We start from the raw sequence: 27,803 nt of genomic DNA on the forward strand, positions 1-27,803 counted from the left end.
TTGGGAGATGCAGATGTTTTTGTTCGGGCGCGGGCGGTCAACACGGCGGACTCGGGGGAGCAACTGGGCGGCGCGGCGGCGTGCAGGCGTCCGGGGCAGATGACGGGCACGAGTGAAGCGAGAGCGGATGAGGAACGTCCGGGTGACGATTTGCCCGGTTTTGCAGTCTAGGTAGCCGTTGCGCCTGGCCCAGACCGCTAGTACGAGAAGATGCCATAGGCTGCTGTGTCGGCACTGGCAGGCTGCGCGACGCGGCCACCGCGCCGCCCGTAGCGCGCCGGGTACGCAAGCGCCAGCTCGTCCGCGTCGTCCACCGCCCAGGTTACCGCAACCGGTACGGCAGCCCGGACAGCGCATTGCGCTTGGACGTGTGCACGCGCCGCCTGCTGCCAGCTCCTTTGTTATCGCCGTGCTCTCCTCTCAACACTTAGCATCCCTGCGCCGGCCTCTTGCGCGCCTCTCTAGCGCCGGCTTCCAGGGTCCTTATACACCGCGCTGCTGACCGCGTAAAATTGTGGCCGCGCCGCCTATCGTGCCCGCCATGTTACCCCGTTATCAGAGTCGGCCAGGCGCGGCCTCCGCCCTGGCCACTTGCCTTATCTAGCGTGTGGCAGCAGGCCCGATATAAAGAAAGGGAAGAAAAAGTTGAAGCCTCCTTCATCTCTGCTTCTTGTCTCGCTCCTCTCCCCAGTCATCCTCTTTCCTACGTTGCTACACGCAACTCACGCGACCAAAGCCACAACTCTCCAGCCTCACTGCCTCTCCCTTCACGCGCACCACCAAGCACATGGCACCCGGCGCTCTCCAGGCCGTTGATGACATTGTCTTTCCGGAGCCGGCTCCCGAGCAGCGCTGGTCAGAGCCAGTCACATTCGGCGGCGATGACCAGTGGCTGTTCGACCCCAAAACGAGGCGCTTCGACCTCAGCAGAGGCTCCCAGAGGAAGCTAACTCTTGACGCCGACGATGGCATCCGCCACCATCGTGGATGCATCATTGACCCCGAGAACACGGTCCTCGTGGTCATTGATATGCAGAACTTCTTCATCCACCCGCTCTTTCACAAGCATGTGGCCGGGCTTGCGGCTGTCGAACCCACCATTAAGGTGATTGAGCGTTGCAGAAGAGAAGGAATCCAGGTGGCCTGGCTCAACTGGGGCCTTGACGAGCATGACCTTCGTGTCATGCCCCCTGCCGTTCAGAGAGGCTTCTGCCACAACATCGCAAAGACGCGAGGCTACGGATGGCACACGCGCCTTGGAGTCGACATGGGCGACGGACGTGGCCGCTGCCTGTTCAAGGGAACCTGGAATGCCGAACTCTACGAGCCTCTGAAAGCCGTGGTCGCCGGCGACGACCTCTTCTTCGACAAGAACCGCATGAGCGGCATGTGGTCTCCGGACGAGCCTCTCCACCGGTACCTTCGCGAAAGCGGGAAGAAAACGATACTTTTCGCGGGAGTCAATACCGACCAGTGCGTTTTTGGAACCGTCTCGGACTCTTACTCGTGGGGCTTCGACTGCATTCTGCTTAGCGACTGCACCGGAACGATGACCGGCCCAGAGGCCCAGATCGTTAGCGACTACAACATCGCCACCAACATGGGGTTCGTGACTGATAGCAAGTCGTTCTTGGCTGCGGAGAAGCACTAATGGCCCTGGCGACCCCGGCGAGCGCTGGCGGATTCTCCCATGCTCCCCTCCACTTTTTCCCATGGCCAGTCAGCCGTACAGACGCCGGATCAGCCACGAACTTTGCGGTTCCATGAGGATTGTCGTCGTTGAAACACGACTGTGATGCATGGGACGCAGGGTGGGCCCTGTGAGGCTACCGGCATCCTGCAATGAGCAGGCTTACAATTAATTACAATGCGACGTTGGACGTGCGGCGCAAGGGCTTCTTTCTGCTGCAGGTTTACGCATCATACTGGGACTGGCTTTCATACATTATCAAGATACCACATTAGATAGGATATTCAATTCAAAGACTCGAGAAAACTGCTGCAGCTCCACCGCCGACACAGGATTGTGACGGGGTTCGTCGCCAATAAGCGAAAAGCCCAGTTGAGCAAGGGTGTTCATGATTCTACAGACGGGTTCTGCGCCGGAGTGTTAGCGCGAGAATCATAACAGGGGGAGTCATAGATTGCTCCGGGGATGTGACTGGTCGGAATTGGTAATGTATGCTGATTCTGGTGGTATGATAGGCTAAGACTCAGGTTTTCCATGAAAAAGCAACTCCGCGCTAACCGTCGGCTGCGGAATCCCGCTGTAGTGCCTGAATGAAGTGCATGCATGGTTCCTGCCTTTCGCGACACGCCTGCGACACAATGACGCAATTCTGCGGGGAGCGAGAGCTTCACACCGCAACGCTTTCGATACCGAACACTCACACAGTGACTTCTCTCAATTGCATTCAGGTCGAATCGCCCGCGCAGCTAAGACGTTTACCGCAATGAGACTTTCCGCCAATCCCACAGTGGGAGCGATTCCTGCTCTGAAGCGAAGCACCAGCTTTCTCCTCGGATTCGCCCTTCTCCAACTGCTTGTTCTCCATGTCAATGCCTTGGTGCCGCCGACTGGACAGCACGTCTTGGACAGTGCTGCTACCGCTCCGGAGAGTATCCTGGGGGTTCGTGCTGAGTATGGCTCTCTTGTCTCGGTAGGCTAGTCTTAGAGCAGAGGCTTACGGACCTGAACAGGCTTATCAAAGCGGAAATCATCCCGACCGGTGAGCAGCTCAATCGTACGAACCGTGGGTGCCCTGCCTGCTGACACGCGCCGGGTTCAGTTATTGACGACTTTCTCCCTTCCCTTACGGTCAACATCACCTGGCCGTCCAACGAGACTGCTGACCTGGGCAACAACATCAAACCGAAAGGACTGCAGAAAGCTCCTTCGGTTCACCTCAACGATGAGCCAACCTCTGCTTCTGCCCTGAGCCCTTGCAAATCGAACATGACTTATGTGCTCGCAATGACCGACCCGGATGCTCCATCGCGTGACAACCCGGAGTGGGCTGAGGTCTGCCATTGGATCGTTGCCGGCATTCCCCTTACTGGGTCTGGTGCTTCTTGTGCCAGCTCAAGCATCAATCTGCAGGTTTCTGCTGACGCTGAAGCTCTTGCCCAAACGACGGCCAGCGGACTGAAGGAAATCATGGAGTACTATCCGCCGGGCCCTCCACCAAAAACTTGGAAGCACAGATATGTGTTCCTTGTATTTGCGCCGGCCAACAGCACAAGCCAGCCACTGGACTTGACCAAGCCGAAGGATCGCAAGAACTGGGGTACCGGCAAGGAACGGCATGGTGTCAAGCAGTGGGCCAAGGAGAATGGTCTCACTCCCGTGGGTAAGTTTACCTGCGCTAGTCTAGGTCCACTGAACTGACCGCCGCAGCTGCTAACTTCATCTATTCTAAGAACAAGAAACAGTAAGGCTACAGCGTAGCGCAGAATACGGGAAAACCCAACAGAACCATTGTAACGAGAATAACAACGAAATGATCGGAATGCGCTTGAAAAGGGTGTTTTCAAAAACGTCTAGCTCGTTCTCATGTATTATATCAAACAAGGATAGGAAACAATGACGCTCTTTCAGCACATCCTTTTATCACGGGCGTGTGATACTGCGGAAAGTGTCCAGAAACCAGGGATTGGATTCGTCTCGAGAAAGCACCGCGTCCATTCACCGACTCAATGGAGCGATGCCAGTCTCCTGATCCTGCGAGTTACGGGGTTACTACTAAAATTTGCTTCTCTCCTTCGAAAGGCTTCTGCGTTCGCTCATCAGAAAGAAAGCGACGTTAGTACGACTCATTACTTCCCCATCTTCCGTTTGGGGTGGAGAATACTCGACAGACTGGTTGACCATTTAGCGAAGGACCCTTGTCGGTGACGACACGGCGCTGTGCCCCAAGCTTCCGCAACAGCTGCCCCCGCGCCACGGACCCGGCCGATGCAGCAGCACCACCGCCGCCCATGATGACCACATGGCCTTAGCAGTCTTGCATCATCCCTATCCGACAGCTCGACCGCCTCCACATCCGTTGCACCGACCACCGTGAAACAGCCGCCATCTCATTGCATCCGCCATACCAAATACCACGTTGCGCGGCACCCAGCACGCCAGGAGCAACCGTACAAACGGGCTAAGGGGGAAGAGAAGGAGAGAGAAGTAAAATAAATAAGCGATGCCGCCACCGCTTCCAAATTCCGACGACGCCCTGCTCGCGCGCCTCAACGCCCTAAAGCAATCCTCCCTCACGTCGCTCTCTACAGCGCCCCCATCCTCCACAGATGAAATCACGCCCGACGCACTACGCGACTTGGGTTTGGACGACAAGCAGCCGCTAGCATCCGTCGAGGGACCAGACGGAGGCGACCCAATACTAGACCTCGCGGCGCGGTTCAAGCGGCTGAATGGCGGGAAGGCAGCGACTGCCGGCACAACATCAACGGGGAGCAGTGCGGCGGCGGATGAGGCTGGGGAGGAGGGAAGGTCGCTGGATGAGCTGCTGAAGGAGTTGGGTGGCGAGCAGGAGGGGTGGCAGGTCTCGCGGAAGGACGAGAGAGATGTCGGTGCGTTGGTGAGGGAGGTGCGGAGCGTGCTGCCAGCTGTACCGACGCCGGAGCGGGGAGAAAGCCAGGGACATGTTGCAGGTGGAGGAGGGGGTGGGAACGTGGACGGAGATGGTGATAAGGAGGAAGACGAGACGGATCGGGACGCGCTGGACGAGCAGGAGGCGGATGAGTACATCGCGCAGGTACTCGCGGAGCTAGATCTGGAGACGAAGTACGGCGAGACCGGGGATGAGGAGGGCGAAGGTGCGGGCGGAGCTGCTGTTGAACAAGCGACAGGTGGGAGCTCACCGGCTAAGGCCGATAAGAGTCCTTCAGAGAAGGCGGATGAGCAAGAGAATGGAGATGATGAGCCATCCTTCTCTCTGCCCGCAGCCCCGACTTCTCTTCCAACACCTCCTCCGCCCGCTCAGGACGACTTCGACAAGGCCACAGCTGTAGATGATGCTCTGACTGCCCGATTCGCGGCGCTGGCCCGCGGCAGCCCTAGTCCCGGACCGGGGGGCACAAACAGCTTACCTTCTGCGCCCTCGTTCGCGCCGTCGAAGAAACCGCCTGTCAAGACGTCGAAGTTCACGGACGAAGAGATCGACAGCTGGTGTATCATCTGCTATGCAAATGCGACGGTGCGCTGCTTGGGTTGTGATGGCGACCTGTATTGTCAAGAATGCTGGAACGAAGGGCACCGGGGCGAGAGTGCTGGGTATGAGGAGAGGACGCACCGGGCGGTGCAGTTTGTGAAGGGCGGAGGTCTCAAGAAAGTAGCTGTCGGCGCTGGGTGACGGCGGTTTGAGTGAAAAGGCATAAGATCAAAACGTGCATGCGCAATGTGCTTGATGACCGTGCTTCCGCCAATATGTATCTAGTCAGCCCAACCCGCTTAGCAGGCTTTATCCAAATCAGGGACAAGTCTGGCTTCTTTCGGGTCCATAAAACTCGGGATGCGTCAAGCCCACTCTCGCATAGGTGGGAAGCGGGTGATCTCATTCTTGCCCTCCGACCCCACCTTTGCCAACCCGCGACGCGCCCCGCAGTCACCATAAATAGCTCCGACACCTGAGCTCCATCCAGCCAAAGCGCTTTAGCACACACGCACACAAACAGAGATACTACGGGGCCCATCCTACCATGGTCGATGCAGAAGACCTTCTGATCTGCCACACGTGCGGCACGCAATTCGACGTGCCCGCGTCCAAACCGCTCCCCAATTGCAGAATATGTGACGTACGTTCGCGACATCCACTCATGCCGATCTCTTCTCTGTGATGCTCACACGCCTTTTTTTTTTTTTTTTAGGACCCGCGCCAATTCGTCCCACCCGCGGGGCAGAAGTGGACGAGCATGGCCGAGCTGCGGCGCGGAAAGTACGAGAACAAATGGGAGCAAGACGCCGAAGAGAAGGGAATGTGGTCGATATGGACGGAGCCGAAAGTACGGGATCCGCTGCTCTCCCGATTTGTCCCGTTGCGCTGAACTGCTGCATTACAGTTCGCCATCGGCCAACGCGCAATCCTGATCGAGACGCCCGAAGGAAACGTGCTGTGGGACCTCATCACCTACCTCGACTCCAAAACCATCGACTTCGTACGTCTCCTTCCGCGGAAACACAAACAAAACACACAAAAGTAATCGTGACAAAAGATCAACTCCCGCGGCCCCCTCCGCGCCATCGTCATCTCCCATCCGCACTACTACACCACCCACCTCGAGTGGGCTCGCGCCTTCAACAACATCCCCATCTACACGTCGATTGAAGACATCGCCTGGTTCAACCGCGCCGATTTCCCCCCTTCCACCTCCTCCTTCCCCGTCCGCCGCCTGATCTCCCAGACGACCGAGACCATCCTACCCGGCGTGACAGCCATCAAGACCGGCGGGCACTTCCCCGGCAGCCTGGTCCTGCTCTGGAAGAAGCATCTGATGATCGCCGACACCTTCGTCACCGTGCCGGTAAGCCGCGCTCTTCGTTTGCCCCCCCATGACAAGCAGATGACAAGGAGAATTGATCGAAGCTAAATTTCCCCTAGTCCGGACTTTACCACCATGACCGGCCTCCGGGTACGACGTCTTATTCCTTCATGTGGTCCATTCCCAACATGATTCCCCTCTCTCCACCTGAGATTCACGCCATGTGGAAAGCTGTCGCGCCCTATGAGTGGGAAAGCACTCACGGCGCCTTCACGGGAATGGACATCCGCCGAAAGGACTGCAAGAACGCTGTGCTCGAAAGCATGAAAATTCAAGTCAAGTACGAAGGACATGCCAACCACGCCCTTTTGAGTGAGGATTGCTAGTTGCTAAATTGCATATTTGTTTGTACAAGTGACGCTAAGGAGAAAGGGCAATTAAAAGGAGTGCAGTTGAGAATGAGTCTTCGTCATCATCGAGGGTGCAGACTCTGTATAGTCGGAAGTGACGACCGATCAGTCGTAACGGCGCCTGCGCGTGGATTGTTGCTAACTGAAATCGAGCAGCCTCTGGTGAACCGCACGACTACTAAAACGGGTTTCCCGTCGAATGATTCATGAACCCAAAGAGGTGCGCTGGACATGTAGAAGAGCATCGGCTTTTGTTGATTCGTCTAATTGACACAAGGCGATGGTGATGTGAAAAGAGAGCACTTCGTAGATGGTGGCGAGGGATGGTCTCTCCATCCGTAAAATTATTCACCAACCTTATTCTCCGTCACATCGTGCATCGATGCGTCAGAAGCTGTCGAAGGCATGCGGTCTGCCCGCGGAGGAGATGGCTCGGCGGATGACGTATCCTTACGCCTTTTCTCTGGCTCATACCTGTCAGGGGAGCGGCGGCGCTTGTTGTCCCGACGAGGGCTCTGGCTTCTGCTAAAACTACGCCTGCGGCGACGGTCACGACGATCACGATCCTTGCGAACATCAGCGCGCTTGTCTCTGTCGTCGTCAGAGGAGGAGGGAGATCTCTTGTGTTTGCGATCAGAGCGACGGGGGCTGCGCGAGCGGGATGTAGACGGTGAACGAGTGTGACGGCGCCGGGAACGGTCCCTGCGCGAGCGTGGAGGAGGTGAGCGACTGACAGATGCAGCCGAAGGCGAACGGTCTCTGCCGCGGCGGCGTCTAGGCGAGCGTGAGCGAGATGTCTCGGGCGACGCGGAAGGTCGGGCTCGATCATCACCACGGGCGGGGCTCCTGGCCCGCCTCGATCTTGCAACAGGGCTGCGTGAGCGGGACTTGTCTCTGCTGTAGCGACGGCTGCCGTGGCTACGGCGAGGCGGTGGGCTGACGGAGCGGGATGGCGACCGGCTGTACGAGGGCCGGCGGCGGCGGCGCGGGGGCGTTTCAGAGCGAGAGCGAGAGCGGCTACGTGAGGGCGAGGGACGAGGCGAATAGTCCCTACGCCTACCCCGGCCGGCGGGAACGTATGAATCCGTACGAGGTGGTCGGCGGAATTCATCATGACCGCGGCGGAAGGGCGGCGGCGAGCGCGAGCGGGAGCGCCCCGGGCGGTATGAGAATGCGGAGCCTCCGCGGCCACCACCACGACCCCTGCCGCGAGGGCGGTCCCTAGTGTGGTCGCGTTCACGACGTTCCCTCTCGCGGATTCGGTCGATATCTTCGTCGCGTTCCCGTTCGTTGTCGCGGCGCTTGCGAGCCTCCTCGGCAGCCTTCTCCTGTGCTTTCTGCAAGCCACCGTGTTAGCCGTGTTCGTGGGGCTGAACGAGGCAGGATTTACCTTGTCCTGCTTCATCTCATCCTTCTTCATCTCCAGGAGTTCACGGGGAACACCAAGTGTATCCTTGTTGCTTTGGGCGCTGAGGCAAAGGTTCCAGAAGTCCCTTACGAAGCGCGGGGCATCGTCGTGTAGAAAGCCGCCGAGAGCAACCTGAAGCTTCTTGGGGTCGGGCTGCGGGACGACGTCAGCGGGGCAGGTCTCTGGAGCAAGAAGTGTCGAGGCAACGTACGTGGCGCTCTCCATCGAGCAGATTGTAGATAAAGTCGACTACCATGTCGTCTTCGGTCTCGAGGATCTGTTGGACCTTGGTGGCAATCCATCTTGTCATGCTTAGCAGGGTCTCGACAGGGTAGCGGGGGGAGCTCACTTCTTCATGATGTCCATCTGGACCTTTGTCGTGTCGACCTTCTCCTCGAATTCGGGAGGGAATTTGGTGCTCTTCAAGAGCTTCATGTCGGCGGCAGACAGCTGCATGGTGTCGGAGAGGGCGCCGCAAGCGGGACGCGTCGCAAGGGGGAGTGGGCGAGGAGAGGCAGATGGAGGTTCGGTCGGCCGCGGGCAGGAGCTCATGGCGCTGAGCAAACGAAACATAGGGCCCGTGCGCGGCCGAGATTTGGGCCGACCCGGCAGTCTGGGTCCGCGGCGGCACGACACGGCGGGGTTGCAGTTCCATGGCAGGCCGATGATGCAACGCCTGTGTTCCCAGATGCATAGTACTTCAAACCGCGCTCAAAACTAGCTAGAAACAATACCGCTCTTGGACCCGCTCTGCGCATACGCAAACTCGCACTTGTTTTCCAACGCCGTGCTCGACCTCCCAGAAGCAGTACAATAAAACAACGCCAACTAAATGCCGGAATCCAGGGAAGATGATAAACGCGCCAGGGGCCCTCGGCGGGAGGATACCCCTTCCAAAATGTATACAGACTTGGCTGGCCCAACGGCCTAGCTTCCTACCACGCCCAACTGCCGCGCCGAGCAGCAACACCAAACCCACCGAGCGCATAGCCCGCGTGAAAGAAGCGTGGCTGTTGCTTGGCCCATTCGAAAATGTAGGTTCTCAGCGCCCTCCAACGCATGCAAGTATCTTCGGTGATACCTGCATCTCGGGCGTTGTTATCCTCGCCGAGCCGAATGTACCCTCGAGCCTGCGCTAGCTCATCATCCTGCCGCAGTTCTTCGACCGGGATCCGGCTGATCTTGCTCAGCTCATCATCGAACTTCCGTGCCAACGAAGGATATCCAAGTGATAGGTAGTTGTACACTTGCGTCACAAAAGCATCGTCGAATTCCTCTTCAAGTGCCTTGCGTGCAGCGAGCTTGTCGTCGATGCTTGCCATGTCAGGGTTGGACGGCGGCGGAGATGGCGGCGCTCTTGCTGGCGTTGGTGGTGGGCTGTCAAATGGATTACCCACTTCGATCGCTGGTGTAAGCATGCCCGCCTGCTTGGTGTCCTCCCTCGAACCGGGCCCAAGGCAGCACCCGTTCCACAGGCCAATTGGACTGGAAGAGCGGCTCCCTTGGTTTGACCACAGCATCGTCGGCGGCTTTGATCGGCGTCCTTCCTTGGCAGACAATCCAGTCGGCTTCGGAGCCTCGAGTTTGTGCTCTTCTTTGTGTTTGTCCTCTTCCTTCTTCCTCTCGTGCCACCACAACCCCTGAGGCTCATTGGGCAGGCTCTGCTCCGTTAGATAGCACATTGAATTCTTCAGCGCCTCAGAACCCTGTGTGACATCAAACCTTGCGGGCTCTGGCGAAGGGCAGCGTGGGAAAACAATATCGCCACCAAGCATCGGCGGCCTTGCCCCCCGCTGCATCCCCTTCATTTCTTGTTCGTCCGGGCGACCGCGTTGGTTTGCAAACGGGTTCCCCCAGGGAGCCTTCGTTGAAGAGTTTGCAACTGCGCTCTTGGTTGATTTCGCTCCCCATTGAGGCTCGCCCCAAATGTTCTTCTTGGTGGGCTCATCTGCTTTCTTCACCTTCGCGCCCTTATCTCCATTTTGTCCCTCCTCCTCCTTCTCCTCCACGTGCTTCTGCATGGCCAAAAGCTCCCAGTTCACTTTTGTGAACGACTCCCGACGCTCCTCGTTCACTTCCTCCATGGTTTCACCTGCCGAATCGTCTTCCTCTTCACCAAGGAAATGGGCAACGGGCTCATGGTGCTCATCGTTAGGGAAGGCTGCCATCGCCGCCTCTCTCATCTGCTTCTCCGCTGCCTTTGCGGCGATTTCCAGCAGATAGCCAGAGAAGCGCTCGTCTACGCTTTCCCTGCGCCGCGTGGCATGATAATACAAGTATGACTGCTCTGAGTCTGATTCGGCAGATGGAGTAGTAGACAAGGATGGTGTGCCTTCTTCTTCAGACTCCGAAGATTCTATGGTATCCAAATCAGGAATTCTGAAGGAGTGTGAACGGTTGCTGCTTATGGAGTCGCTGCGAGTGGGGATTCCGAGACGGCGAGCATCACGAATGGTGGGCATTTGTGACAGGGAGTTACTCTGTGCAGGCAAAGGTGTGTTGGAAGGCGGGATCGGTGCGTGCACAACGCGTTGCCGCTTGCCTTGGCTGCGCGTGCTGTTACCCGGGGTTGCCTCGGTTCTGTCTCCTTCGTTCACTGCAGGGCCAACATCCCCTGATTTCCTAGTACGCTTTGCCGTCTCAATGAGTTGCGGCGCAAACTTGCGTCGGGGCTTTGTTGCTGATTGCGGGGGGCCGTCGATCTGCGGAGAACCCTGGCTATCGGAGAAGCTCGTGTCGGCGCTCCGCACTTCAGCGCCGTTTACACCATTTTCGGCCCCGGCCCGGTTAGTTCTCGTTGTGGTTTCGACGGGCTGCGGAGCGAACCGTCTCCGTGGTGCGGCTTCATCCGCAGGTGGCGGCCTATCCTTGCTGCTTCTAGCGGTCGTTTCAACTGGTTCCGGGGCAAACTTCCGAGAGCTTTTGGTTGTGGTCTCAATCGGTTCAGCAGCAAATTTGCGAGAGGATTTTGTTGTTGTCTCCACAGGCTCCGGTGCAAATTTCCGTGATGACTTGACGGTGGTTTCCACGGGTTCCGGCACAAATCGTCTTGAGGATTTGGTCGTTGTTTCCACGGGCTCGGGTGCAAATCTTCGAGAAGACTTCGTTGTTGTTTCCACAGGTTCCGGCACAAAACGCCGCTTCGGGGGAGGAGAGGAAGACATGACGAAAAAGCTGACAGGATCTCCTGACGAAAAGGGAAAAGGTGATGTGCAGCTCGTAGCCGCTTCTATGGGGACGAGGACCCGAGGAAGACTATATCCCAGCCGGCAGGTGGATTATTTGAATGGGAGCTTCGTCATACAACGCCTTTGTCTCCAATCCACCAGTGCATGTCCCAACCTATATTGGCGAAGGAGCGCGACGATTGGCGCTCAAGCGACTGCGGGGCGGAGGTGATCGGAAAGAATCGGGACGCCGCTCGCAAGCTGTCGCGTGCACAAACAGCTGCAGCCACGAAGAATCGGAATACTGTGCTCCTTTGCGTTCCAATTGGCCAACGATCTAGCGATTGTTTCGAGAGCGACGGGGCAGACCGCAGGGCTCTAATTGACTTGTAGCAGCCGAGGTGCTCGAGGTGGTGGGACCGAGATATGTCCAGAGACGACTGGATTGGTCTGGCGAGCCGGGTCAGCACGTCCAAGTTGAGAAATTGCGACACAGTAAGGGGGTCAGGAGTGGCAGGAGAGACGCAGGGCGGACCTTTTTGAACGCACCTTGGAACCGGGACGCTGGAGAGTTGCGCGGACGGGAGAACACAGAGGCGACAGGGAGTTGGGATGAGCCAGTTGTTGCAGAGAGCTTACGTCGGTCTGCTGTCTAAATTGTCGAAGTGGTGCGCCGGCGACGGTGACGTCGAGAAATGTGGAGCCGCGGGTCAAGGATCCAGTGACGGTGGCCAATGGCGGAGAAGCAGGATCTGGCTAGGTAGGTGGACGGGCGACGCGCCAAGCAAGCTCTACACCCGAGGGCGAACGACGCAGAAGATGCTGGACACAACGGGGTTTGAGGATGGATCAGAGGGAGTCGAAGGCAGGAGGCTTCGCGCCCTCCGTATTGCGACGGCCGTGCAGCACCCAAAAATATACGGTCAGGAGGCCGGGCTCCACTATTGTCCGTCCGCTCCCCCAGACGGGTCCTGGAGCAAAGTCCAGGCGGGGCGGAGTGCTGGTGCTTGGTACGACGTCGCGGCCGGGGCGAAGCGTGCCAGGGAAAATGGCCGGTGAGAAGGAGGGCGGGCGGAGGGGTCGCGGCTGACACGGGCTCGTCGGTACTAGTAGGCAGCGCCCGGCGCAATCGTGGACGGAGCCCACGGCGTAGCAGCGCGGCACGACAGGGACAGGCCAGCACCTAAAAAGCACTTCCTCGCCGTGCTCGCAACCAGCGCGGTTGGGACTGCACGCGCCCTGGAATGGTCGAGAACAAGCTAAGTCGCCCGCGGGCCCCACGCACCAGATAGCCCGGCATCGCACCGCCATCATGGTTCAGCTGCAGTTGCGGCGCGACGTCGCTGGGACGAGATGCGGTGTGCAAACGAGGCGTCGCTGCCGGCTACTTTCGGGCATGCGCCAGACAGCCCTTCGCGATGCATGGAGCGGATAGCGTGCCGTGGCCGATTGGCGCGCTGCTCGTGGCTGGAGGCGCCGTTCTCACCGCAGACCGGCACTGCGCCCGCTGTGCCGCCAGCCTCTGCAGCTCTCACACCACAGCGATGACTCGGCACGCGCTGGAGGTGCTGGCCGTGGCCACGGCGGGGCCAATCGCACACCGGTCAGGACGGGAGTCTCGACTGCAGCTCCCCGGACTGCGCTAGAGCGCCCCACGGATACGCGCTGATCGTCTGATAAGACTCAGCGCCCCCGCGTAGCGGAGATGCTCCTGCCCGCCGAGCCGGGAGGCGGCGCGCATGCCTGTGCGAGCCCGCGTGTCAACGCTTTATCTCCGGCACTCAACAGATGCATGCAGTCGAGCTTCGTGCTCCCTTCATAAGCGCCCTGCATCGTGAAACACGGCCACTGCGAGGAGTCGGCGCCCCCCGTGGACGAAAACAGGCAAATTCGTGCGAACGCGCACGCATCGGTTGAGGTACAGCTTGACATGTGGTGGAAATTGACGTCTGATAGAGTCCCAAACCCAGTAAGACAATCGACGCGACCCTCCAATCAGCTACTAAGAAAATGGCGAAACAGGGCCGATATCGCTAAGAACCAATTCGGCCAGGCGACCGGAATCTGCGCACATACAATAACCAGCCGAAGCCGCCACGCGCCATCCATATGCCAAAAGCCCGCGAAAAGTCCAATGGTGGAAATCCCACACCCCTCCCAGAACGCCTCCAGCTATCGTCAACGATTGAGCCCCGTCCATCCACACCACGGCAGGGGACAGAAGAATTGAGCCCCCCCCCCAAGCCCACCGAGGTCGCTACACTCTTCTGACATGGGTAGATGAATCCAAGATCCGTACATTGGATCCACCTACCTATAGAAATATGTTGTGATATCTCCATGAGGCAGATTCGAATGGGCTCGATCCTTTGGTCACCCGCTGTGACACGGCTATTCCATATCCTCCTCACGAATGCCTGCCGGATAGCCCACATGCCCTGAGTCATGTCTCGCAGACCACGCCGACGGACTGAGCCACAGCGGCTGGCCGGAGAAATGGTATCCTGAGCCGGCCGATGTCTCATCCCACGATCCGACAAAGTCCAGCAAATTCTGCGCAGCTTCTGCCCGTCGTGGAAGGAAACCGGAGCTTGCCACGCTAGCCACTCCACTTGTGGCCTCATTGGCCAGTGAAGTTGAGTCTGCGGTCCGATTGAAGGTAGCCAGGTCTTTCAAAATCATTGACCGCTGCAATGGCTCGCACTCGTCGCTCTCGGAATGCTGAAACCCATCCTTGGTCATGTCGAAGCCGCCAAAGCGGTTGTCGACGTGCTTGCCGAAGCCGGGGTCCCGCCAAGGGAAGGCTGGTGTGTACTCTTCCTCTTCCTCTTCTTCTCCTTGTGAGAATGATCGCTCCAAGCGTCCTGTCCCAAGCAAAAGGAGATCAAACTCGGCGTCAACTCCACTGTGGTCGTGGCCGCTCTTGCCGTGGTAGAAGCAGCCCGCACCGTTGCATTGGCAGTCGCAAGCCCCCATTGGGCATTCTGATGACGTATGCGAGGATGCTGACATGGTGTCTGCTCTCTTTCGCGAGCCCCTTTCTGCGCGTGGTGGCATGGAATCGGTTTCCGTTGCGAACATTCGACGTTGTTGGTCGAAGCCTTCCTCTCCAGTATGCCGCTCCTCTCTGAATTTAGAGTCGCTCAAAGAATCTGTTGTCTCGGCGAGGTGGATGATCTCTGTGGACATGCTGATGAGCACGTCTGGGTCATCAAAAAAGGTCAAGAGAAGCGTACGATCGAGATGTTGGGAGCAGTCACGGCGAGGTCTAGGGCGGCCGGAGCTCGTGGTGGAGGGGCATTTGCCGGGGCAAGAGACGGAACTTGCGCAATCGCATCCAATGGGCCGCCAGCAGAGTGGACTCGAAGGCCGTGGGGATTCCAACTCGCAACAGTGAACGGGGAAGTTCTGTAGGTTCGTGGGTGTTGTCTTGAATGAAAGGTATGTCAGGGTTCGGATGGGAGCAACTGATTGCAACAGACTGGTTTGCTGTGGTAAAGGCAGGAAGAACGGGCAACAGAGAACAGCAGCAGCCGAATTCTTAAGGTGTCGAGTCGGTAGGCGAAGCCGGGTGCAGTCGTGACACGGCAGCCGGTGCCGTAAGAGGTCAGCTGCACCGTGACACAATATCGGCGCGGACTACCGACGTCAGGCTGCGAGGCAATGAGAGCAACGGCAGGGTGTGACGAGCACCAAAGCAGCGTTCCACAGGTGGCCGGCGAGCGGATCCTTGTTTCTAGAAGCCGCCAAGGCAGACTTCTATCTTTCCGTGTCGCATCGCGCAGAGTCAGAGCATCAGGTCAGCCTTGGTGGGCTAGTGCGCCGATTAGCGCCCCCTGTCCCCGCTTCCACGCGAGGCGAATCGTCTGGAAAAAGAAACAATCCCACCGTTGCGGATTCGCTGTACCTATCACGGTTCGGCCGAGCAGCTGACCACCTGAGCGATCGTCGCATTATCCCTTTGCCCATGGCTGCGAACCCGCGTACAGAGGGCGAAGTCGGGCAGTAGCTCGATGATGGAGCCGCCACTAACCGGCCTTCAGACCTTCTTCCTCTCCATTGCTGGCCCTGCTCTCCTGTGAGCTCCATCCGGACTTTGATCGTTCCCTCTTGTGTCACCGGCGATGGCGAGTTCCGCCGGCTTGGGCTTACCACAAGTGCTGGTGCCGGAGAGCGCGACCCCATACTTGGCACCTTGTCCGATATCCCTCATTGCCGTCCTCGATATTCGTGGTACTGACCAACAGGGGCCGTTGTACAAGGTACGTGTTCGCTTGAAAATCACGCACTTGCGGCTCTTCTCGCGACGCGCAATTGGTCGCCCTGTGCCCCAGCGCGCCTTTGACGTTGGACAAGTCCCTCGGATCTTTCCAATTCGGCACAGAATGCACGCAACGCCTTTCTTGGCCGCGCTGGTGGGAACGGGCTGCAGAGGAACATCGCCACCCTCGCCGTGGGGACGAACGACTTTGGGGTACATATGCAGCGAGAAGGATCGCGAACCCTGCCGCTGTACGAACACACAAACGCTCTGCTGCTCTGTGTTGCGGTCTTGTGCTCATCCAAGCCTCCCTCTCTTTACCCACAGCCCACACGTGGAGTCGTCTCAGGCAGCCATGCACAAGGGACTGCCGCACCCATATCCACCTCAGCTGCCAAGCGTGGTATACACCTTGGCATTGCGGCACCACGCGTCTCGGTCTTGAAACACGCCCGATCCTGGCATGCGCAATTAATTGACCGTGTGGCCGGCCCGTACTTTCGTCAGAGTCATACCTATCTGGACATACAGAAGCAGATGCGCTGGCAAGATATGCTTGTAATTGCCGCATCGGACTGACCGAGAGGCGATTGCGATCCTTGCCCCGCTGGAGCTATCTGGAACGCGGGCTGCTTGTCAAAGCGTGCTTGCGTAGTTGGAGAAGGGACGGCAAGCTTGACGTTGTATGGTGGAGTGTCGACGTCATCGGTCCTGTGGTTCGCTTATCTGCCGATGCACGTAACTGGCATTCGGTACTTGTGCATTGCCGTCTCAGATACCGTTTGGCAGCCGTCTTTCCAGAAAAGGACACTTTCATAGCAGTCAGTCACCAATTTTCTATATACCCTGGTTCCAGGAGAGGTCTTCAAGGAATCACATTACAACCGGTGCGCAAACATCTCTACACCAAGTCAAACCCCTTGCAAATATAAAACCCCACCAGAAAGGCGAAAGAGCCGGCCTTGAAGCCTGAATTCCGCGTGTTTCCCTTTCCCACGCACGACTTAGATCCGTCCAGTGCAATCGCTGCGCCACGACGCCGTTTACCTATGCAATCCCCAAAGAAAAAGGCCTACCGGCCATCCGATACATTCCACCAGGTTCCTCGCATTCTTTCCTGTTCTCATTTGTTGTGCCAGATAAGTGTCCGCAAAGAGTCCCAGTGGTCCGACTGTTCATAGCTGCAGCAAGAACAAAAGATGATTAGCAGGAGATCAAGAGGCTTGCGTGGAGACTGCGCGGCACGAGCGTAAAAGGACAAGATTGAAGGAGAAAGAAAAACACCCACATGTAATGCATGCTGCTCCGCAGACTCGACTGGAGCGTGTCGGGATGCCACCTAAACAGATACATGACCAGGGCCCAGCTGACACTGGCGAAGACGGTCCACCCATTATCCTTCACCTTGGCCGCCAGCACAGGGTCGCTGATGATTTCCCAGCCGCCACCGCCCCCTCTATGGCCGTGTCCGTGGCCGTGGCCGTGGTGGTGGCCTGCCTTGTGGTCACCGCTTTTGGGCTGGACGAGCAGCTTCGCGTAGGCGAGCACGACGCGGGCAAAGACGTAGATGACGATCTGCTGGCTGACGGAGCTGTGGATGGTGCGGCCGAAGACGGCGTAGCCGCCCGCCAGCCCGGCCACGAAGGCGTCGTAGTGCCGCTCCTTCCCGTTCGGCGACAGGTGCCGCAGCAGCAACATCCCAGTCTTATAGACCAGCGCGAACATGCCCAGGTTGCGCGCGTGCTGGCGCGTGGCTTTGAAAACGAGCTTGGCTTTCGTGCGGAGGCTGTAGAGAAATACCCATTAGCTCTTTTCTTTGGCGATGTCTTCCGAGAGAGGTCTGTAGATAGAGGCGCTCTTGAAAGGTAGGGAATACATACTCGCCAGAGCGGAAGAGGAATATCATCCTAGTTGCGGTCAGCATCTTCAAATGCGCATATTGGAGGCGGGCCTTACACCAGGGCGTGCGGAAACCGCACTTTCGTCCCGTAGACGATACCATTCCGGATGCCCTTGACCAACGTGAGGGCCTCGTGGTATTTCGGGTCGAGAGCGATGCGCTCCGCCGAGGCCTGCAACGCGCCCGAGTTCCAGTCAGCCATCGATGCGTGTTGTAGTTTCTATGGAGCTCATCTGGCGTGCGCCGTCGGCTGTCTTGCTTCCGCGCACCTTGCTGGGCCACAACATCGCGTCGACAGCGGCGGCGCAGCGAAGCAACTTCTCCCCCAAGAGGAACCCAGCACAACCACACCATTACTGACCTCCAGGCTCTTTACAAGCTCCATTGCTCTATCCATTGTGTCGAGCGCTCCTTTCCGGCCGCAGTGTATCACAGCGGGAGGCGCGTCGTCAAGTGAAGGATTCCAAGCGTCGCAAATCCGTCAGATGTCGTCGTCGTGGTCGTTGCCGTGAGCTCGGAAGCTCCGTCGCGAGATCGGGGATGATATGGGCGCTCTGCGGTCAGAGGGCAACGAAGCCGACTTCCAATAGCTTTGTGAGAGATGGCCAAGAAGCAGATGACTTGCGGTCATCAAGTCCAGGGCATGTTCCAGACGAAACTGCTGGCAACCGCTACTACAGCTATTCGCAAACAGCCGGCACGGCGCGCGGGCGGTCGTCGCTGGCCGCCCTACCCCCGGCTATGATGTCGGTCGCGCACATGCCCGCATCCTCGGCTCATGCATGCCTGCCAGCCCTGGCCCTACCGATTCGTCTTCTTCCGCCCCCAGCCACAATTCCTTTCCAGAAGAAACCCAGAGCTGAGGCTTGATGACATGTGATTGTGGCTTGTGATTTCGTTTGGAAAGAGAAAAAAAAAAAAAAAACAGTCACCCCTCGTACCCCTCTTAAGCTGCAGGAGCGGAGCTAAAGGCGAACGGTCCGCTCCCACCGTGCCACCATGCACTTCCGTGCCTTTAGGCATTGCGCCAGCTTCTTGTGTCCCGTGCTCGTTTCCTTATCATCACTTGGCAAAAACGCCAGAGGAATGCTAACTACAGCGCCGCATCAGTCTAACAATGAGTCGTTGGCGTTCGCTCTGGCAGGCCTAGGCCTTGAGACAAAGTTGACCGGTGAAGAGTAGCTTTGCAGCTCTGCTGGCGGGCGCGGCAATTTTGTCTCAAGCGGATCTGTGATGAGCCGTCGGACGCGTGTTTGTTTCTCCTGGGCCAGCTGCGCGATATTACAACAGTCGGAGCGGCGCTTGCGCCATCTATCAGGCGTCGCCATTGTCTAGCTGAGAACCCCGCCTCAATTAAGCTATGATGAGAGGCTCACAATTCGAACAGCAAGCACGAGGAGAGCTGCTTCATGGCAGTTATTGGTACTCTACAATAAGGAGGCCATCATAATAAAGCAAACCCTCTGAAAATTGGACAAAATAAATCCCCAGGTCATCTATGTGTAGCAAAAAATGGTATCCACGCTCGAAAGAGTCCTCCAGTCTACAGTGTGCGCGCAATGTACCCCCTTTTTTGTATGAAAGTGCGCTTCGTTGCTTTTTTGCTCCCAACACCCATAACACCAAGGAATGCGACCCAAAATAGGATAGGATGCGTTTCAACCAACATACGCTCTCAAACTCTCATACACTGTGAAAATGAACGCGGAGCTAGGTACGGACCGGGCGACCGTGATGCCGCACCCTCTGTACAGGCCGCGCAAGCCATGCTGATGCCAGATCAGCTTGCCGACGGACCAGAACGAGCTGCGCCCGCCGACAACGCGGCTGACGTCCTCGGTCTGCATGCGGCTCTTGACTGTGTCGGCCGGGTAGAAGAGGAAATTGTAGCTGACACCGGCAGTGGCGCCGCACGCCATCTGCTGGTGGATGGGCAGCGGCGCGTCGCTCTTCTTGCCTGTGCGCTTCTCGCGCGCGCGCCGGAAGACAAGCCCCATGCCCTCGTACCCGCCGAACCAGGCCGCCGACCCGCCCGTCTCGCGGATGAGCGTGCCCAGCTGCCCGTGCCAGAACCCCGCAATCCCCTGGTGCCGGTATACCGACGCCATGACTCCGAGCGGGCCCATCTTCACGAAGTGCCCGCTGGTGGTCTCGACGGGAACCTGCAACTTGCATTTGACCAATTCGATAGGTGTGAGTAGCGAGGAGGCGAAGGCGCCGGACGCCGCGCCGCAGAGAAGAAGGGCGCCGAAGGGCAATGGTTGTGTGGATGGGTAGATTGTGGACTGGAGGGCTTCCTGGCAGAGGCGGTACTACAGCGCCGAGTTAGCGGGGTGACTCCAAACAGCTGGGAAGGTGGCGCTCACACTGAAGAACAAGCTGGCGTTCTCCACGGCAGCGCCGACAAGAGGCGCGCTGATGCCCCTGTACAGGCCCCCGAATCCATCCTTAGCCCAGGACTTTTGAAAGCAATCCAGTGGCCCGGTGTATCGGAGAGGAAGGTGCTCCGGCTGCGACTGCAGGCGCACCTTGATCGTGTCGAAGGGATATTCAATGTATTTGCCAATGATGCCGGCAAGGGACCCGCAGGCGATGTCCTTCAAGGCCTCCATGCCTTGGCCGGCGAGCGCTTCCTTGGTGGAGTCCGGGGTGGTGTTGGGCGTAGGGATGGCCAGCTCGGCGTCGGACCCGCCAAGCGGACGGTCGGAATAAGTAGCTGCCATTGTGCACTGCGGGCGGGCGGATTGCGTAGAGGGCTTTTTTTTTCTCTTCTTTCTGGGAGGGGTATCGCTATCGCGGGAGCATGGTGGGGATAAATAAGAATCAGGAGAAACAGGCAGGCGGAATCGGCGGGAATTGAGTGGTGATGGCGTGCAGGGCGGCCACGGCTGCGGGCTTTTCGGGCAGCGGCAGTATTTATAGCGCGTGATGGGAGGCGGAACTAAGCGCGGTGACCGCGCTGGGGCTTGAGGGAATTTCTTGCTCGGAATTTGACTGGCACGTTGGGCGCATGCGGCGCTGTGTGGGTGAAGTCATGCGAAAGACAAGACCCATCGCCATGCAGTTGCGCGGCCGGGGCGGGCGGCGGAGTCGCAGCAAACGAGACCAGGGCTGGCGAAAAGATTTTGGACGCCCAGCGGTCCCAGCTGCCCATCCAGCGCGCGTCTGCGGGGCGGCCAAGCCGGCCGGCTGGCCTGACTGAGGCTAGTGCCCGCTTAGAGTTATCTAGCGCCATCAATTTTATCAGATCGAGTGCAGGGCTGCCAACATTTTTCTTAGCAAACCACTGCACGCCTTTGGCACTCCTCACCCTCTAATCCCCGAACATGTCCTCCGACGCCGACACCTCCGCCACCGCTCCTGCGGCTACTCCTGCTGCTCCTGCTGCAGCCGCCAGCGCGCCCAAGCCGGCCGGTGCTGGCATGCGCAAAAACGGTGCGTTCTCTCCTGGTTGCTGTGCGAAAAGCGCCGCTGGTTGCTGACGGTGCCTACAGGCAAGCAATGGCACCAGCCTAAGAAGGCATTCCGCCCCGGATCCGGTCTTACCTCGTACGCGAAGCGCGCCGAGGACCGTAAAGCGCTTGCCGCCGTCAAGGCCAAAGAAAAGGAAATGAAGGACGAGAAGGAGGCCGAGAGACAGGTCGGTGACCTTGCCGGCTATAGCACTACTACATGCAGCTGACACTTTCCGTGTAGACACGGGTTGCCGCGATCAAGGAGAAGCGCGAGAAGAAGGCAGAGCGTGAGAGATACGAGCAGATGGCCCAGAAGATGCACGCCAAACGCGTCGAGAGACTTAAGCGGAGGGAGAAGCGCAACAAGAAGCTCAACTCCTGAGCCTATCAGCTGCAACGAACGACTCAAGATAGAATTCTGCTGGCAAAGGCGGGAATGCGTGCCTGCGCACGGCACGGGCGGGATGCATGTAGTCAGAAGGGCGGACCTGTGAACTCTCTCCCGCGCAGATTGTTCGTATACATGCAGGGCCAATCACCGTCCTCGACGGCAACCGCGGAAAGATGGCCGTCCGCAGCAGCCAGCATGGGGAGGTAGTAAACGAGGCTCGGGTGCAGACGATGGAGGTTCTGTTCGGACGTAAAGTCCGGCGATTGGCAAGCTATATACCCTTTTGAGACCGATCAGCTTTCGCTCTGCGCCGTGCACATGAAAGCCCTTCTGCATCTCGCGCAATTGCGATGTCGGGCACCTTCGTCTGGCACCTTCGGAGATGAGGCAACAACGTTTCCGAAGACACACGTGCCGTGCTGGACCAAGTTCTGGTCATAACTCGCCATTGAAGCGTGCAGGGCAGTCTTGCTAGGTACTTGCCGCTCCGATTGCGCATGCCTCTGCGTATGTCCCTGCACCGCCATGACAAGTGCAAATGCTCCGCTCGACCCGGTACGAACTCGACATATTCGATGCCTGTCCTTCAACATCCGGGTACATACATAGTAATATTCCTTCCCCGTAATCTCTGGTGTGCATTGATCGACTCAATCGGAGCAGTGACGATCCTCCGCAGGCATACGTAGTCGCCCATGTGGGACAGCTGATCACTTAATCCTCCAAAGGCTTGATCTGCCTGTCTAGCTCTACCACGGTGCTTATAATACAGTATATGCTTATCTCTCGCGGCCCCAATGGCCGGGTCATTGTGGGGCGGCCCGCTCCGTCGATAAGCTTCTTAGATCACAGCTCGACCGCGAACGACTTTCGGATGCGCTCTCCGTATCGATAGAAGAACAGCGGAGCGGGGGCAAGCAGTAGACTGACCATTCCGAAGACCGAAATCCCCCATCCGTAGCCCACGCTCTTGAACAGCAATGGGGCGAACAGGGGCACCACTCCGCCAACGACCGAGCGAAAGACGGCGCCTGCTGCAATGGCGGAGGCGGCGTACTTCTCGAATGCATCGATGTAGTAGTTTTGCGTGCAATTGATGATCATGACTTGCCCTATGCCGTAGAAGAAGGTGCTGGCAATGGTGGCGAGCCAATGAGTACGAAGTTGAACGGTCCAGGCAAACCTGCAAGGCGCGTCAGGTTCCAGAAGATATAGCTTAGGAGTGAAGATGTTTACTTACCAGAAGAGAGAAATTGGTAGGAACACCGCTCCAATGTTTGCAAGCGGAAGCCTGTATTCTGGTTTCCCTGAATCGCCGTTGCGCGTCTTCAGCCTTTTGTAGACGTCGTCAATCCTAGGAACCAAAAGTCGAACTGCAAATACAAATCCAATTCCGGGGCCAAGATACATGAGCCCAACCTGCTCCGTGTTGAAGCCGTATTCCCCGCCATAGATGTCCTGGAAGTTGGTATACAAGCTGTAAGTCGTGCTGAATATCAAGGCTTGGTACAATGACATGGTTAGGACCACGGGATGGAGTAGAATACGCAACGGGCGCAAGAAGGAGTGGCCCAGCTTGGTAGACATTGGCCTGCAGTCTTCCCCCTCGAACCAGTACTTCGTGTCCTCTGAGCCGGCTTTCTGCTCCATCTCTTCTTTCCTCCTCTTCAAGAGCACTGGTGCATATGTCTCTTTGAGAAAGAAGAAGCCAGACGTCGTATTGATTCCGCAGAGGATGGCCAAAACGATGAAAATCCACCTCCAGCCTAGCCTCTGGACAATGACGCCTCCGATAAGTGGTCCAAGGGTAGGTCCAAGCAGCGGGCCCAGAAGATACCAACCAAACACACCGGCCCGTTCTTCTGGGTAGAACATGTCGCTGATGGTTCCTCCGCCATTGGCGATGCCAACGCTACCGAAGAAGCCAGCGAAAGTGCGGAGTGTAATCATCACCGCGATGTTGGGGCTGAAAGCCGTGGGTATTTGAAGAAGAGTGAACACGGTGAAACATGCAAGATATAACTTCCTGCGTCCAAAGGTTTCGGAGAGCGGAGCCAGGGCTAACGGACCGATGCCCAGCATGACGACGAAGCCGGTTGTTGCGCCGACGACAGTGTCGGTGGAGGTGTGGAGTCCTTCAGCAATTTGGCTCATTCCTGGCGTAAACATGGAACTCGCAAGCGGGCTCAAGACTGTGGAATATTCATGAGCGGACTCTTCCATCTCTCATCCTCGAACAGGTGATAAGCTTACTGGCCATCGAGGCGATGACCGCGACATTGGCCATCTTCCTCCTTCTCGTCCATGAGCGAGGATTTCCTGGATCATCCTCAGAAAACTGAATTTGCTACAACAATGTAAGTAAGAGGCACGAAGGGGACCAACATCCACCTCGCAGAGACATTGCACACAAACTTGCGCGGGCAGTCGAATCCAACATTTGGACTACGTCCGGACACTGGGTTCAACTACCCACGTAGGAAGAGTGGCGCGTCCTCGGTGGCTCGAATGCTCGAATCTTCTGTCACCTTCTGTGAGGGTGTATGGTCCCAAGCTTACCTCTCTGTGCTCAGGGTCTTCTCCATAGCCATTCTGAAGAAGCGGGGAACGCTCATCGTGATGGGGCGACATTGCGTGAATGTCGTTGTAGGTAGGAAGTCTTGTCGCGGCATCAGAGCTGAGTATGACCTTTGTCAATAGCGTGGCGCTACATGCACACAATGTCGTGCGCGGCTCTACAGCGCGTCATAGGCTGGTTGAGATCGGCACATCGTCATGGATCCGCGCTAACATCTTGATGAGAGCTACACCCGCCTTAACTCCGCATTATCCATCTACTAATCCAGAAATAAATAAATGTTCCGAGCCGCTATCGACAACCCTCTTTTCTTTTCCCTCTCATAGAGGGACATTCACCGGGGCTTGGTCTGGGTGCTTCAACCATAGCCATAATGCACACTAGCAAGTGATGAGAGGGCAGAAGAAACCTGACAACTGAAAGTAATTGTTGGACCGCTGACAAGAGGACAGCTTTGTCACCCGTCTATGTTAGTCAACCCATGAGTAAAATCCACGCTGATGTTCGTCACCAATCTTCCTTCCTCTTAGAGAAATTGTATCCTACTTGTGGTAGTTTATATGGACGTGCATGCGACTATGAAATACGTGCAAATGCGTCCGGATTTTGGATACAACTACCTATGTAGGAAGGGCAGTGGCGTCGTCGATGGAGCTTAGACGGCTCAATTCTTTTGTTACCTGCTGTGTCGGGGCTTTGTAGTGAGCAGATGGCTGGAGTAACTACAATAAATCAAAAAGACGCAGGAGTGAAGCAAGTAGCATCTACAGCAAGCAGTCAATACTCGCCACAGCTTGGTTGCGCAAATCGTCCCTGAAACCCAGCATCGTCACTTGCAGCAGACGGGCCAACCAAAAGAGCTCTAGAGCTCTGGGCAGGCCCGCGTCAACGTACTGGCGTGGTTCGTGCCGAGGAACGCGCTCGGATCGCGCGGATCCCTGCACCGCATGCAAAAAACTCAACTGTCTCCCCGACGACCACCCCCAGGCCCCCGACACCCCCAAAACAAAAAGATGTGGGAATTGAGCCCAACGCGGGGATCGAACCCGCAGCCTTGAGATTAAGAGTCTCACGCTCTACCGATTGAGCTAGCCGGGCGGCTGTTGCAAGGTGGAAGGACCATCTTACCGGTTGTTGATGGAAGTGGTTTTTCTTAGGCACTATATGCACCACAAAAATGCTGGCGACGCACTCACTGCTGCAAGCACCCTCCACTGCACTAGCACGCAGGCCTCCAAATGGGGGTGTAAGCGGGAGTATGGCTCGGGAGTATGGCTCGGGCATGCATGAATGATGGTGCAACGTAATCTTGAGTAGCACTAAGGATCCTGCAACTCCCACTGGCTCGCAGCGAGCGCAGCTGAACACGGCACGGGCTGCAGGAAAGGCTGATGATCCCAAGAAATTGGCGTGCGGGGAAATCCCTTACTGACAGGCCAACCTCGCCACCATCACCTCACTGGCATTCCGATAGCTTCTATTGGCGGACGGAGAGGGAGGCGCGGATAGCACTCCTATCGTGACTTCAGGTCTTTGGACCACGAGAGTGCACAGCTGCAACCAGCTTCCAATGACAACCACTGTAGGGACACATGCATCACGGCAGCAAGACACACAGTATTATCACGTTAGCGTACAGAGAACACTCTGGACCGTAGCCTGTAACACGTAGTGAGCCATTTTCATGGGTGAAGCTGGCACCCGGGGCTACCTAACAACGACGGGGCAATTTGGTCACTCGACCCCTCGTTTCAGCAAATGCTTGTGGCCACTATCCATTCCGCTGTACATTCTCTTCGAGTCTTTGAGCTGGTGAAAGAATTGCAATGCCAGAGGCCACGAGGGCGCAGCCATTGCAGAGCAAGCCGGTCACGCGAGGCGAAGGGAAGCAGCGACTCTTCTCCAGAGCACACGACGAACACAGCAGCAGACCGGTGGCCTTTCTAGATGCGTGGAGTGTACCTGCGTTTTGATCATGCTACGTCATGCGGAGGTGGCGCCACGATAGGTACAGTCCTGTGACCAGTCACCACCCCGACCGCACGGGCCGCCGCGGTTGCGTATATATTCGACCCGCTCATCGCCCTCTTCCCAGACCCCATCTCTCTTTCCTTTTCAGTTTCGCTAATACTTCCTCTTGGATTCGGGACTTGACCATGGAGTAAACGCTTACTGTAATGCCTTGAACGCCACGCCACGCACACACCGTCGCCGGCTCTCCACCTTCCCTTCATCCTCCACCTCCCGCATCGCGTTAGGACACTACGCCTCTGTTCCACTGCCCTTGATTCACTCTACGGCCTTCCATCAACCACGCATCGCTTCGCCACGCCACACGGCCTCGCCTTCAAGCGCACCGCCATCCATTGAAAACGCGTTAATGCCTAGAGATCACTGACTTGCTGCTGCTGACACGAAGCCCCCCTTTCGTTGCTCACATGCGCAGGTCCGATCGACCACTTGAACCCTGCCGGAGGATCTTCCATTCCGAGCCGCGACGTTCCCTGTAACAATCTTCACCGCTGGCCACAGCGCCCTAGTTCTGAACCTCATCTTGTAATCGCCACGCAACATCGCACCGGCCCACTTGTCACCACTGGAGTTCTTCGGCTCTCAAGCCCTCCCTTATCTCTCCCTGACACTTCTGTCCCGCCACGCGACGCGTTGGTTCTCCGCGAATTCCCCCTTGGACGTATATACTCCTCTTTCGCAAGCGCCTCGTTCGGCTTACGCACAGCTTCGGGAACTTACTTAGGCACTTCTTCGCTCCTTTCTGGACACTTCAACGACTTCTCTTGGATTCGAGTCTTTAGTCAAGTAGCTACTTCATTTGGATTACTTGTATCTCGTTTTCACAAACCTACAAAAGCCTTTGCATTTCAGCGAGTTCCGGGACGACAAAGAGATTCCTGTCATAGCTGGCCTTTTCTGGATAGTATCTTCTGGCGTCCAATTACCTTCTGGTGTTCCGCTGTCATTTCTGGGTCTCTGGATTCAAGCATCGTACGTATCGGTCTCTCCGGCGTTCTTGATTTTCCAGTTGTTCAAAGCGAAAAAAAAAAATCTTGGTTGGGTCAAAGAAGACAGAAAAGCACACGCTCGTGACGTGTGGCAAGAGTAGGATGAACGAATTACGACAAGCGCACGCTCGTGACGTGCAGCGGGAAACAAAAGAGCACGCTCGTGACGTGCCGAGAGAAAGAAAAGAAATGCACGCTCGTGACGTGCAAAGAAAAATAAAACACCAAGAGCACGCTCGTGCCGTGCTGAGAAATACGCAAAAAGAAGCGCACGCTCGTGTCGTGCTGCAAGAGGGAAATGAAAGCGTACGCTCGTGACGTACGGCAAGAGGAGGGACACCAGCGATCCGCCGAGCTCGCACTTCTGCGCAGTGCTGGTGACCAGTAGCCGTTGCGATCTCAGTCGATCGGGAGATGGCGAAGCTAAGACGAGCTCTCATGTAATATTCAATTCAAGTGTCTGACTGAGCTTTTCAATGTTCTTGGTGATTATTGTGCGTGATGATTCTTATACCATTGCCTTTCCAAGATCCGGGCGCATTTGCGATTCTTCAAGGTGTAGGATTCTACTACCCAGAAGTACGGTGCCAAAATCTTGAGTAGCCAATGAGTTTGTCACCTGTTGCTTCTCTGCCGAATTTTATATCGTCTTTCAAGCGCAGTAGATTCCAGCGTATGTTCTACAATATTACATATGCACACCGTCAAAAACAAGCACAGCGCCGAT

General features: G+C 57.1%; 10 protein-coding genes and 1 non-coding gene across 11 annotated transcripts; 5 read left to right on the forward strand and 6 right to left on the reverse strand.

Moving 5' to 3' along the window:
- Positions 1–787: 787 nt before the first annotated feature.
- Positions 788–1,651, forward strand: SLS55_008116 (uncharacterized protein; the record flags this gene model as incomplete). The annotated part of the gene is made up of 1 exon (XM_066779531.1): positions 788–1,651. One exon carries the CDS (start codon positions 788–790, stop codon positions 1,649–1,651), a length of 864 nt encoding a protein of 287 aa, XP_066630335.1.
- Positions 1,652–2,453: 802 nt separating this feature from the next.
- Positions 2,454–3,435, forward strand: TFS1 (carboxypeptidase Y inhibitor; the record flags this gene model as incomplete). The annotated part of the gene is made up of 4 exons (XM_066779532.1): positions 2,454–2,641; positions 2,701–2,744; positions 2,790–3,350; positions 3,398–3,435. 4 exons carry the CDS (start codon positions 2,454–2,456, stop codon positions 3,433–3,435), a joined length of 831 nt encoding a protein of 276 aa, XP_066630336.1.
- A 1,137-nt stretch (positions 3,436–4,572) lies between these two features.
- On the forward strand, positions 4,573–5,360 carry SLS55_008118 (uncharacterized protein; the record flags this gene model as incomplete). Its single annotated transcript, XM_066779533.1, has 2 exons — positions 4,573–4,578; positions 4,647–5,360. 2 exons carry the CDS (start codon positions 4,573–4,575, stop codon positions 5,358–5,360), a joined length of 720 nt encoding a protein of 239 aa, XP_066630337.1.
- A 346-nt stretch (positions 5,361–5,706) lies between these two features.
- SLS55_008119 (uncharacterized protein) lies at positions 5,707–6,872 on the forward strand (the record flags this gene model as incomplete). Its single annotated transcript, XM_066779534.1, has 5 exons — positions 5,707–5,760; positions 5,875–6,009; positions 6,067–6,162; positions 6,220–6,528; positions 6,606–6,872. 5 exons carry the CDS (start codon positions 5,707–5,709, stop codon positions 6,870–6,872), a joined length of 861 nt encoding a protein of 286 aa, XP_066630338.1.
- A 555-nt stretch (positions 6,873–7,427) lies between these two features.
- SLS55_008120 (uncharacterized protein) lies at positions 7,428–8,760 on the reverse strand (the record flags this gene model as incomplete). The annotated part of the gene is made up of 4 exons (XM_066779535.1): positions 7,428–7,433; positions 8,287–8,457; positions 8,516–8,606; positions 8,654–8,760. 4 exons carry the CDS (start codon positions 8,758–8,760, stop codon positions 7,428–7,430), a joined length of 375 nt encoding a protein of 124 aa, XP_066630339.1.
- Positions 8,761–9,239: 479 nt separating this feature from the next.
- Positions 9,240–10,766, reverse strand: SLS55_008121 (uncharacterized protein; the record flags this gene model as incomplete). The annotated part of the gene is made up of 1 exon (XM_066779536.1): positions 9,240–10,766. The coding sequence occupies one exon, from the start codon at positions 10,764–10,766 to the stop codon at positions 9,240–9,242; it is 1,527 nt and encodes a 508-aa protein (XP_066630340.1).
- Positions 10,767–16,935: 6,169 nt separating this feature from the next.
- ORT1_1 (mitochondrial ornithine carrier protein) lies at positions 16,936–17,834 on the reverse strand (the record flags this gene model as incomplete). The annotated part of the gene is made up of 3 exons (XM_066779537.1): positions 16,936–17,518; positions 17,613–17,639; positions 17,689–17,834. The coding sequence occupies 3 exons, from the start codon at positions 17,832–17,834 to the stop codon at positions 16,936–16,938; spliced, it is 756 nt and encodes a 251-aa protein (XP_066630341.1).
- A 1,456-nt stretch (positions 17,835–19,290) lies between these two features.
- On the reverse strand, positions 19,291–20,355 carry ORT1_2 (mitochondrial ornithine carrier protein; the record flags this gene model as incomplete). Its single annotated transcript, XM_066779538.1, has 2 exons — positions 19,291–19,944; positions 19,999–20,355. 2 exons carry the CDS (start codon positions 20,353–20,355, stop codon positions 19,291–19,293), a joined length of 1,011 nt encoding a protein of 336 aa, XP_066630342.1.
- Positions 20,356–21,054: 699 nt separating this feature from the next.
- Positions 21,055–21,469, forward strand: CGR1_1 (rRNA-processing protein cgr1; the record flags this gene model as incomplete). Its single annotated transcript, XM_066779539.1, has 3 exons — positions 21,055–21,067; positions 21,127–21,272; positions 21,329–21,469. 3 exons carry the CDS (start codon positions 21,055–21,057, stop codon positions 21,467–21,469), a joined length of 300 nt encoding a protein of 99 aa, XP_066630343.1.
- Positions 21,470–22,324: 855 nt separating this feature from the next.
- SLS55_008125 (uncharacterized protein) lies at positions 22,325–23,632 on the reverse strand (the record flags this gene model as incomplete). Its single annotated transcript, XM_066779540.1, has 2 exons — positions 22,325–22,661; positions 22,719–23,632. 2 exons carry the CDS (start codon positions 23,630–23,632, stop codon positions 22,325–22,327), a joined length of 1,251 nt encoding a protein of 416 aa, XP_066630344.1.
- A 1,449-nt stretch (positions 23,633–25,081) lies between these two features.
- SLS55_008126 lies at positions 25,082–25,154 on the reverse strand. The gene has a single exon. It is a non-coding gene; the product is annotated as a tRNA-Lys (tRNA).
- Between the last annotated feature and the right edge of the window lie 2,649 nt (positions 25,155–27,803).

The sequence above is a fragment of the Diplodia seriata genome (assembly GCF_021436955.1).
Source record: "Diplodia seriata strain FDS-637 chromosome Unknown scaffold_8, whole genome shotgun sequence".
Classification (NCBI taxonomy): Eukaryota; Fungi; Ascomycota; class Dothideomycetes; order Botryosphaeriales; family Botryosphaeriaceae; genus Diplodia; species Diplodia seriata.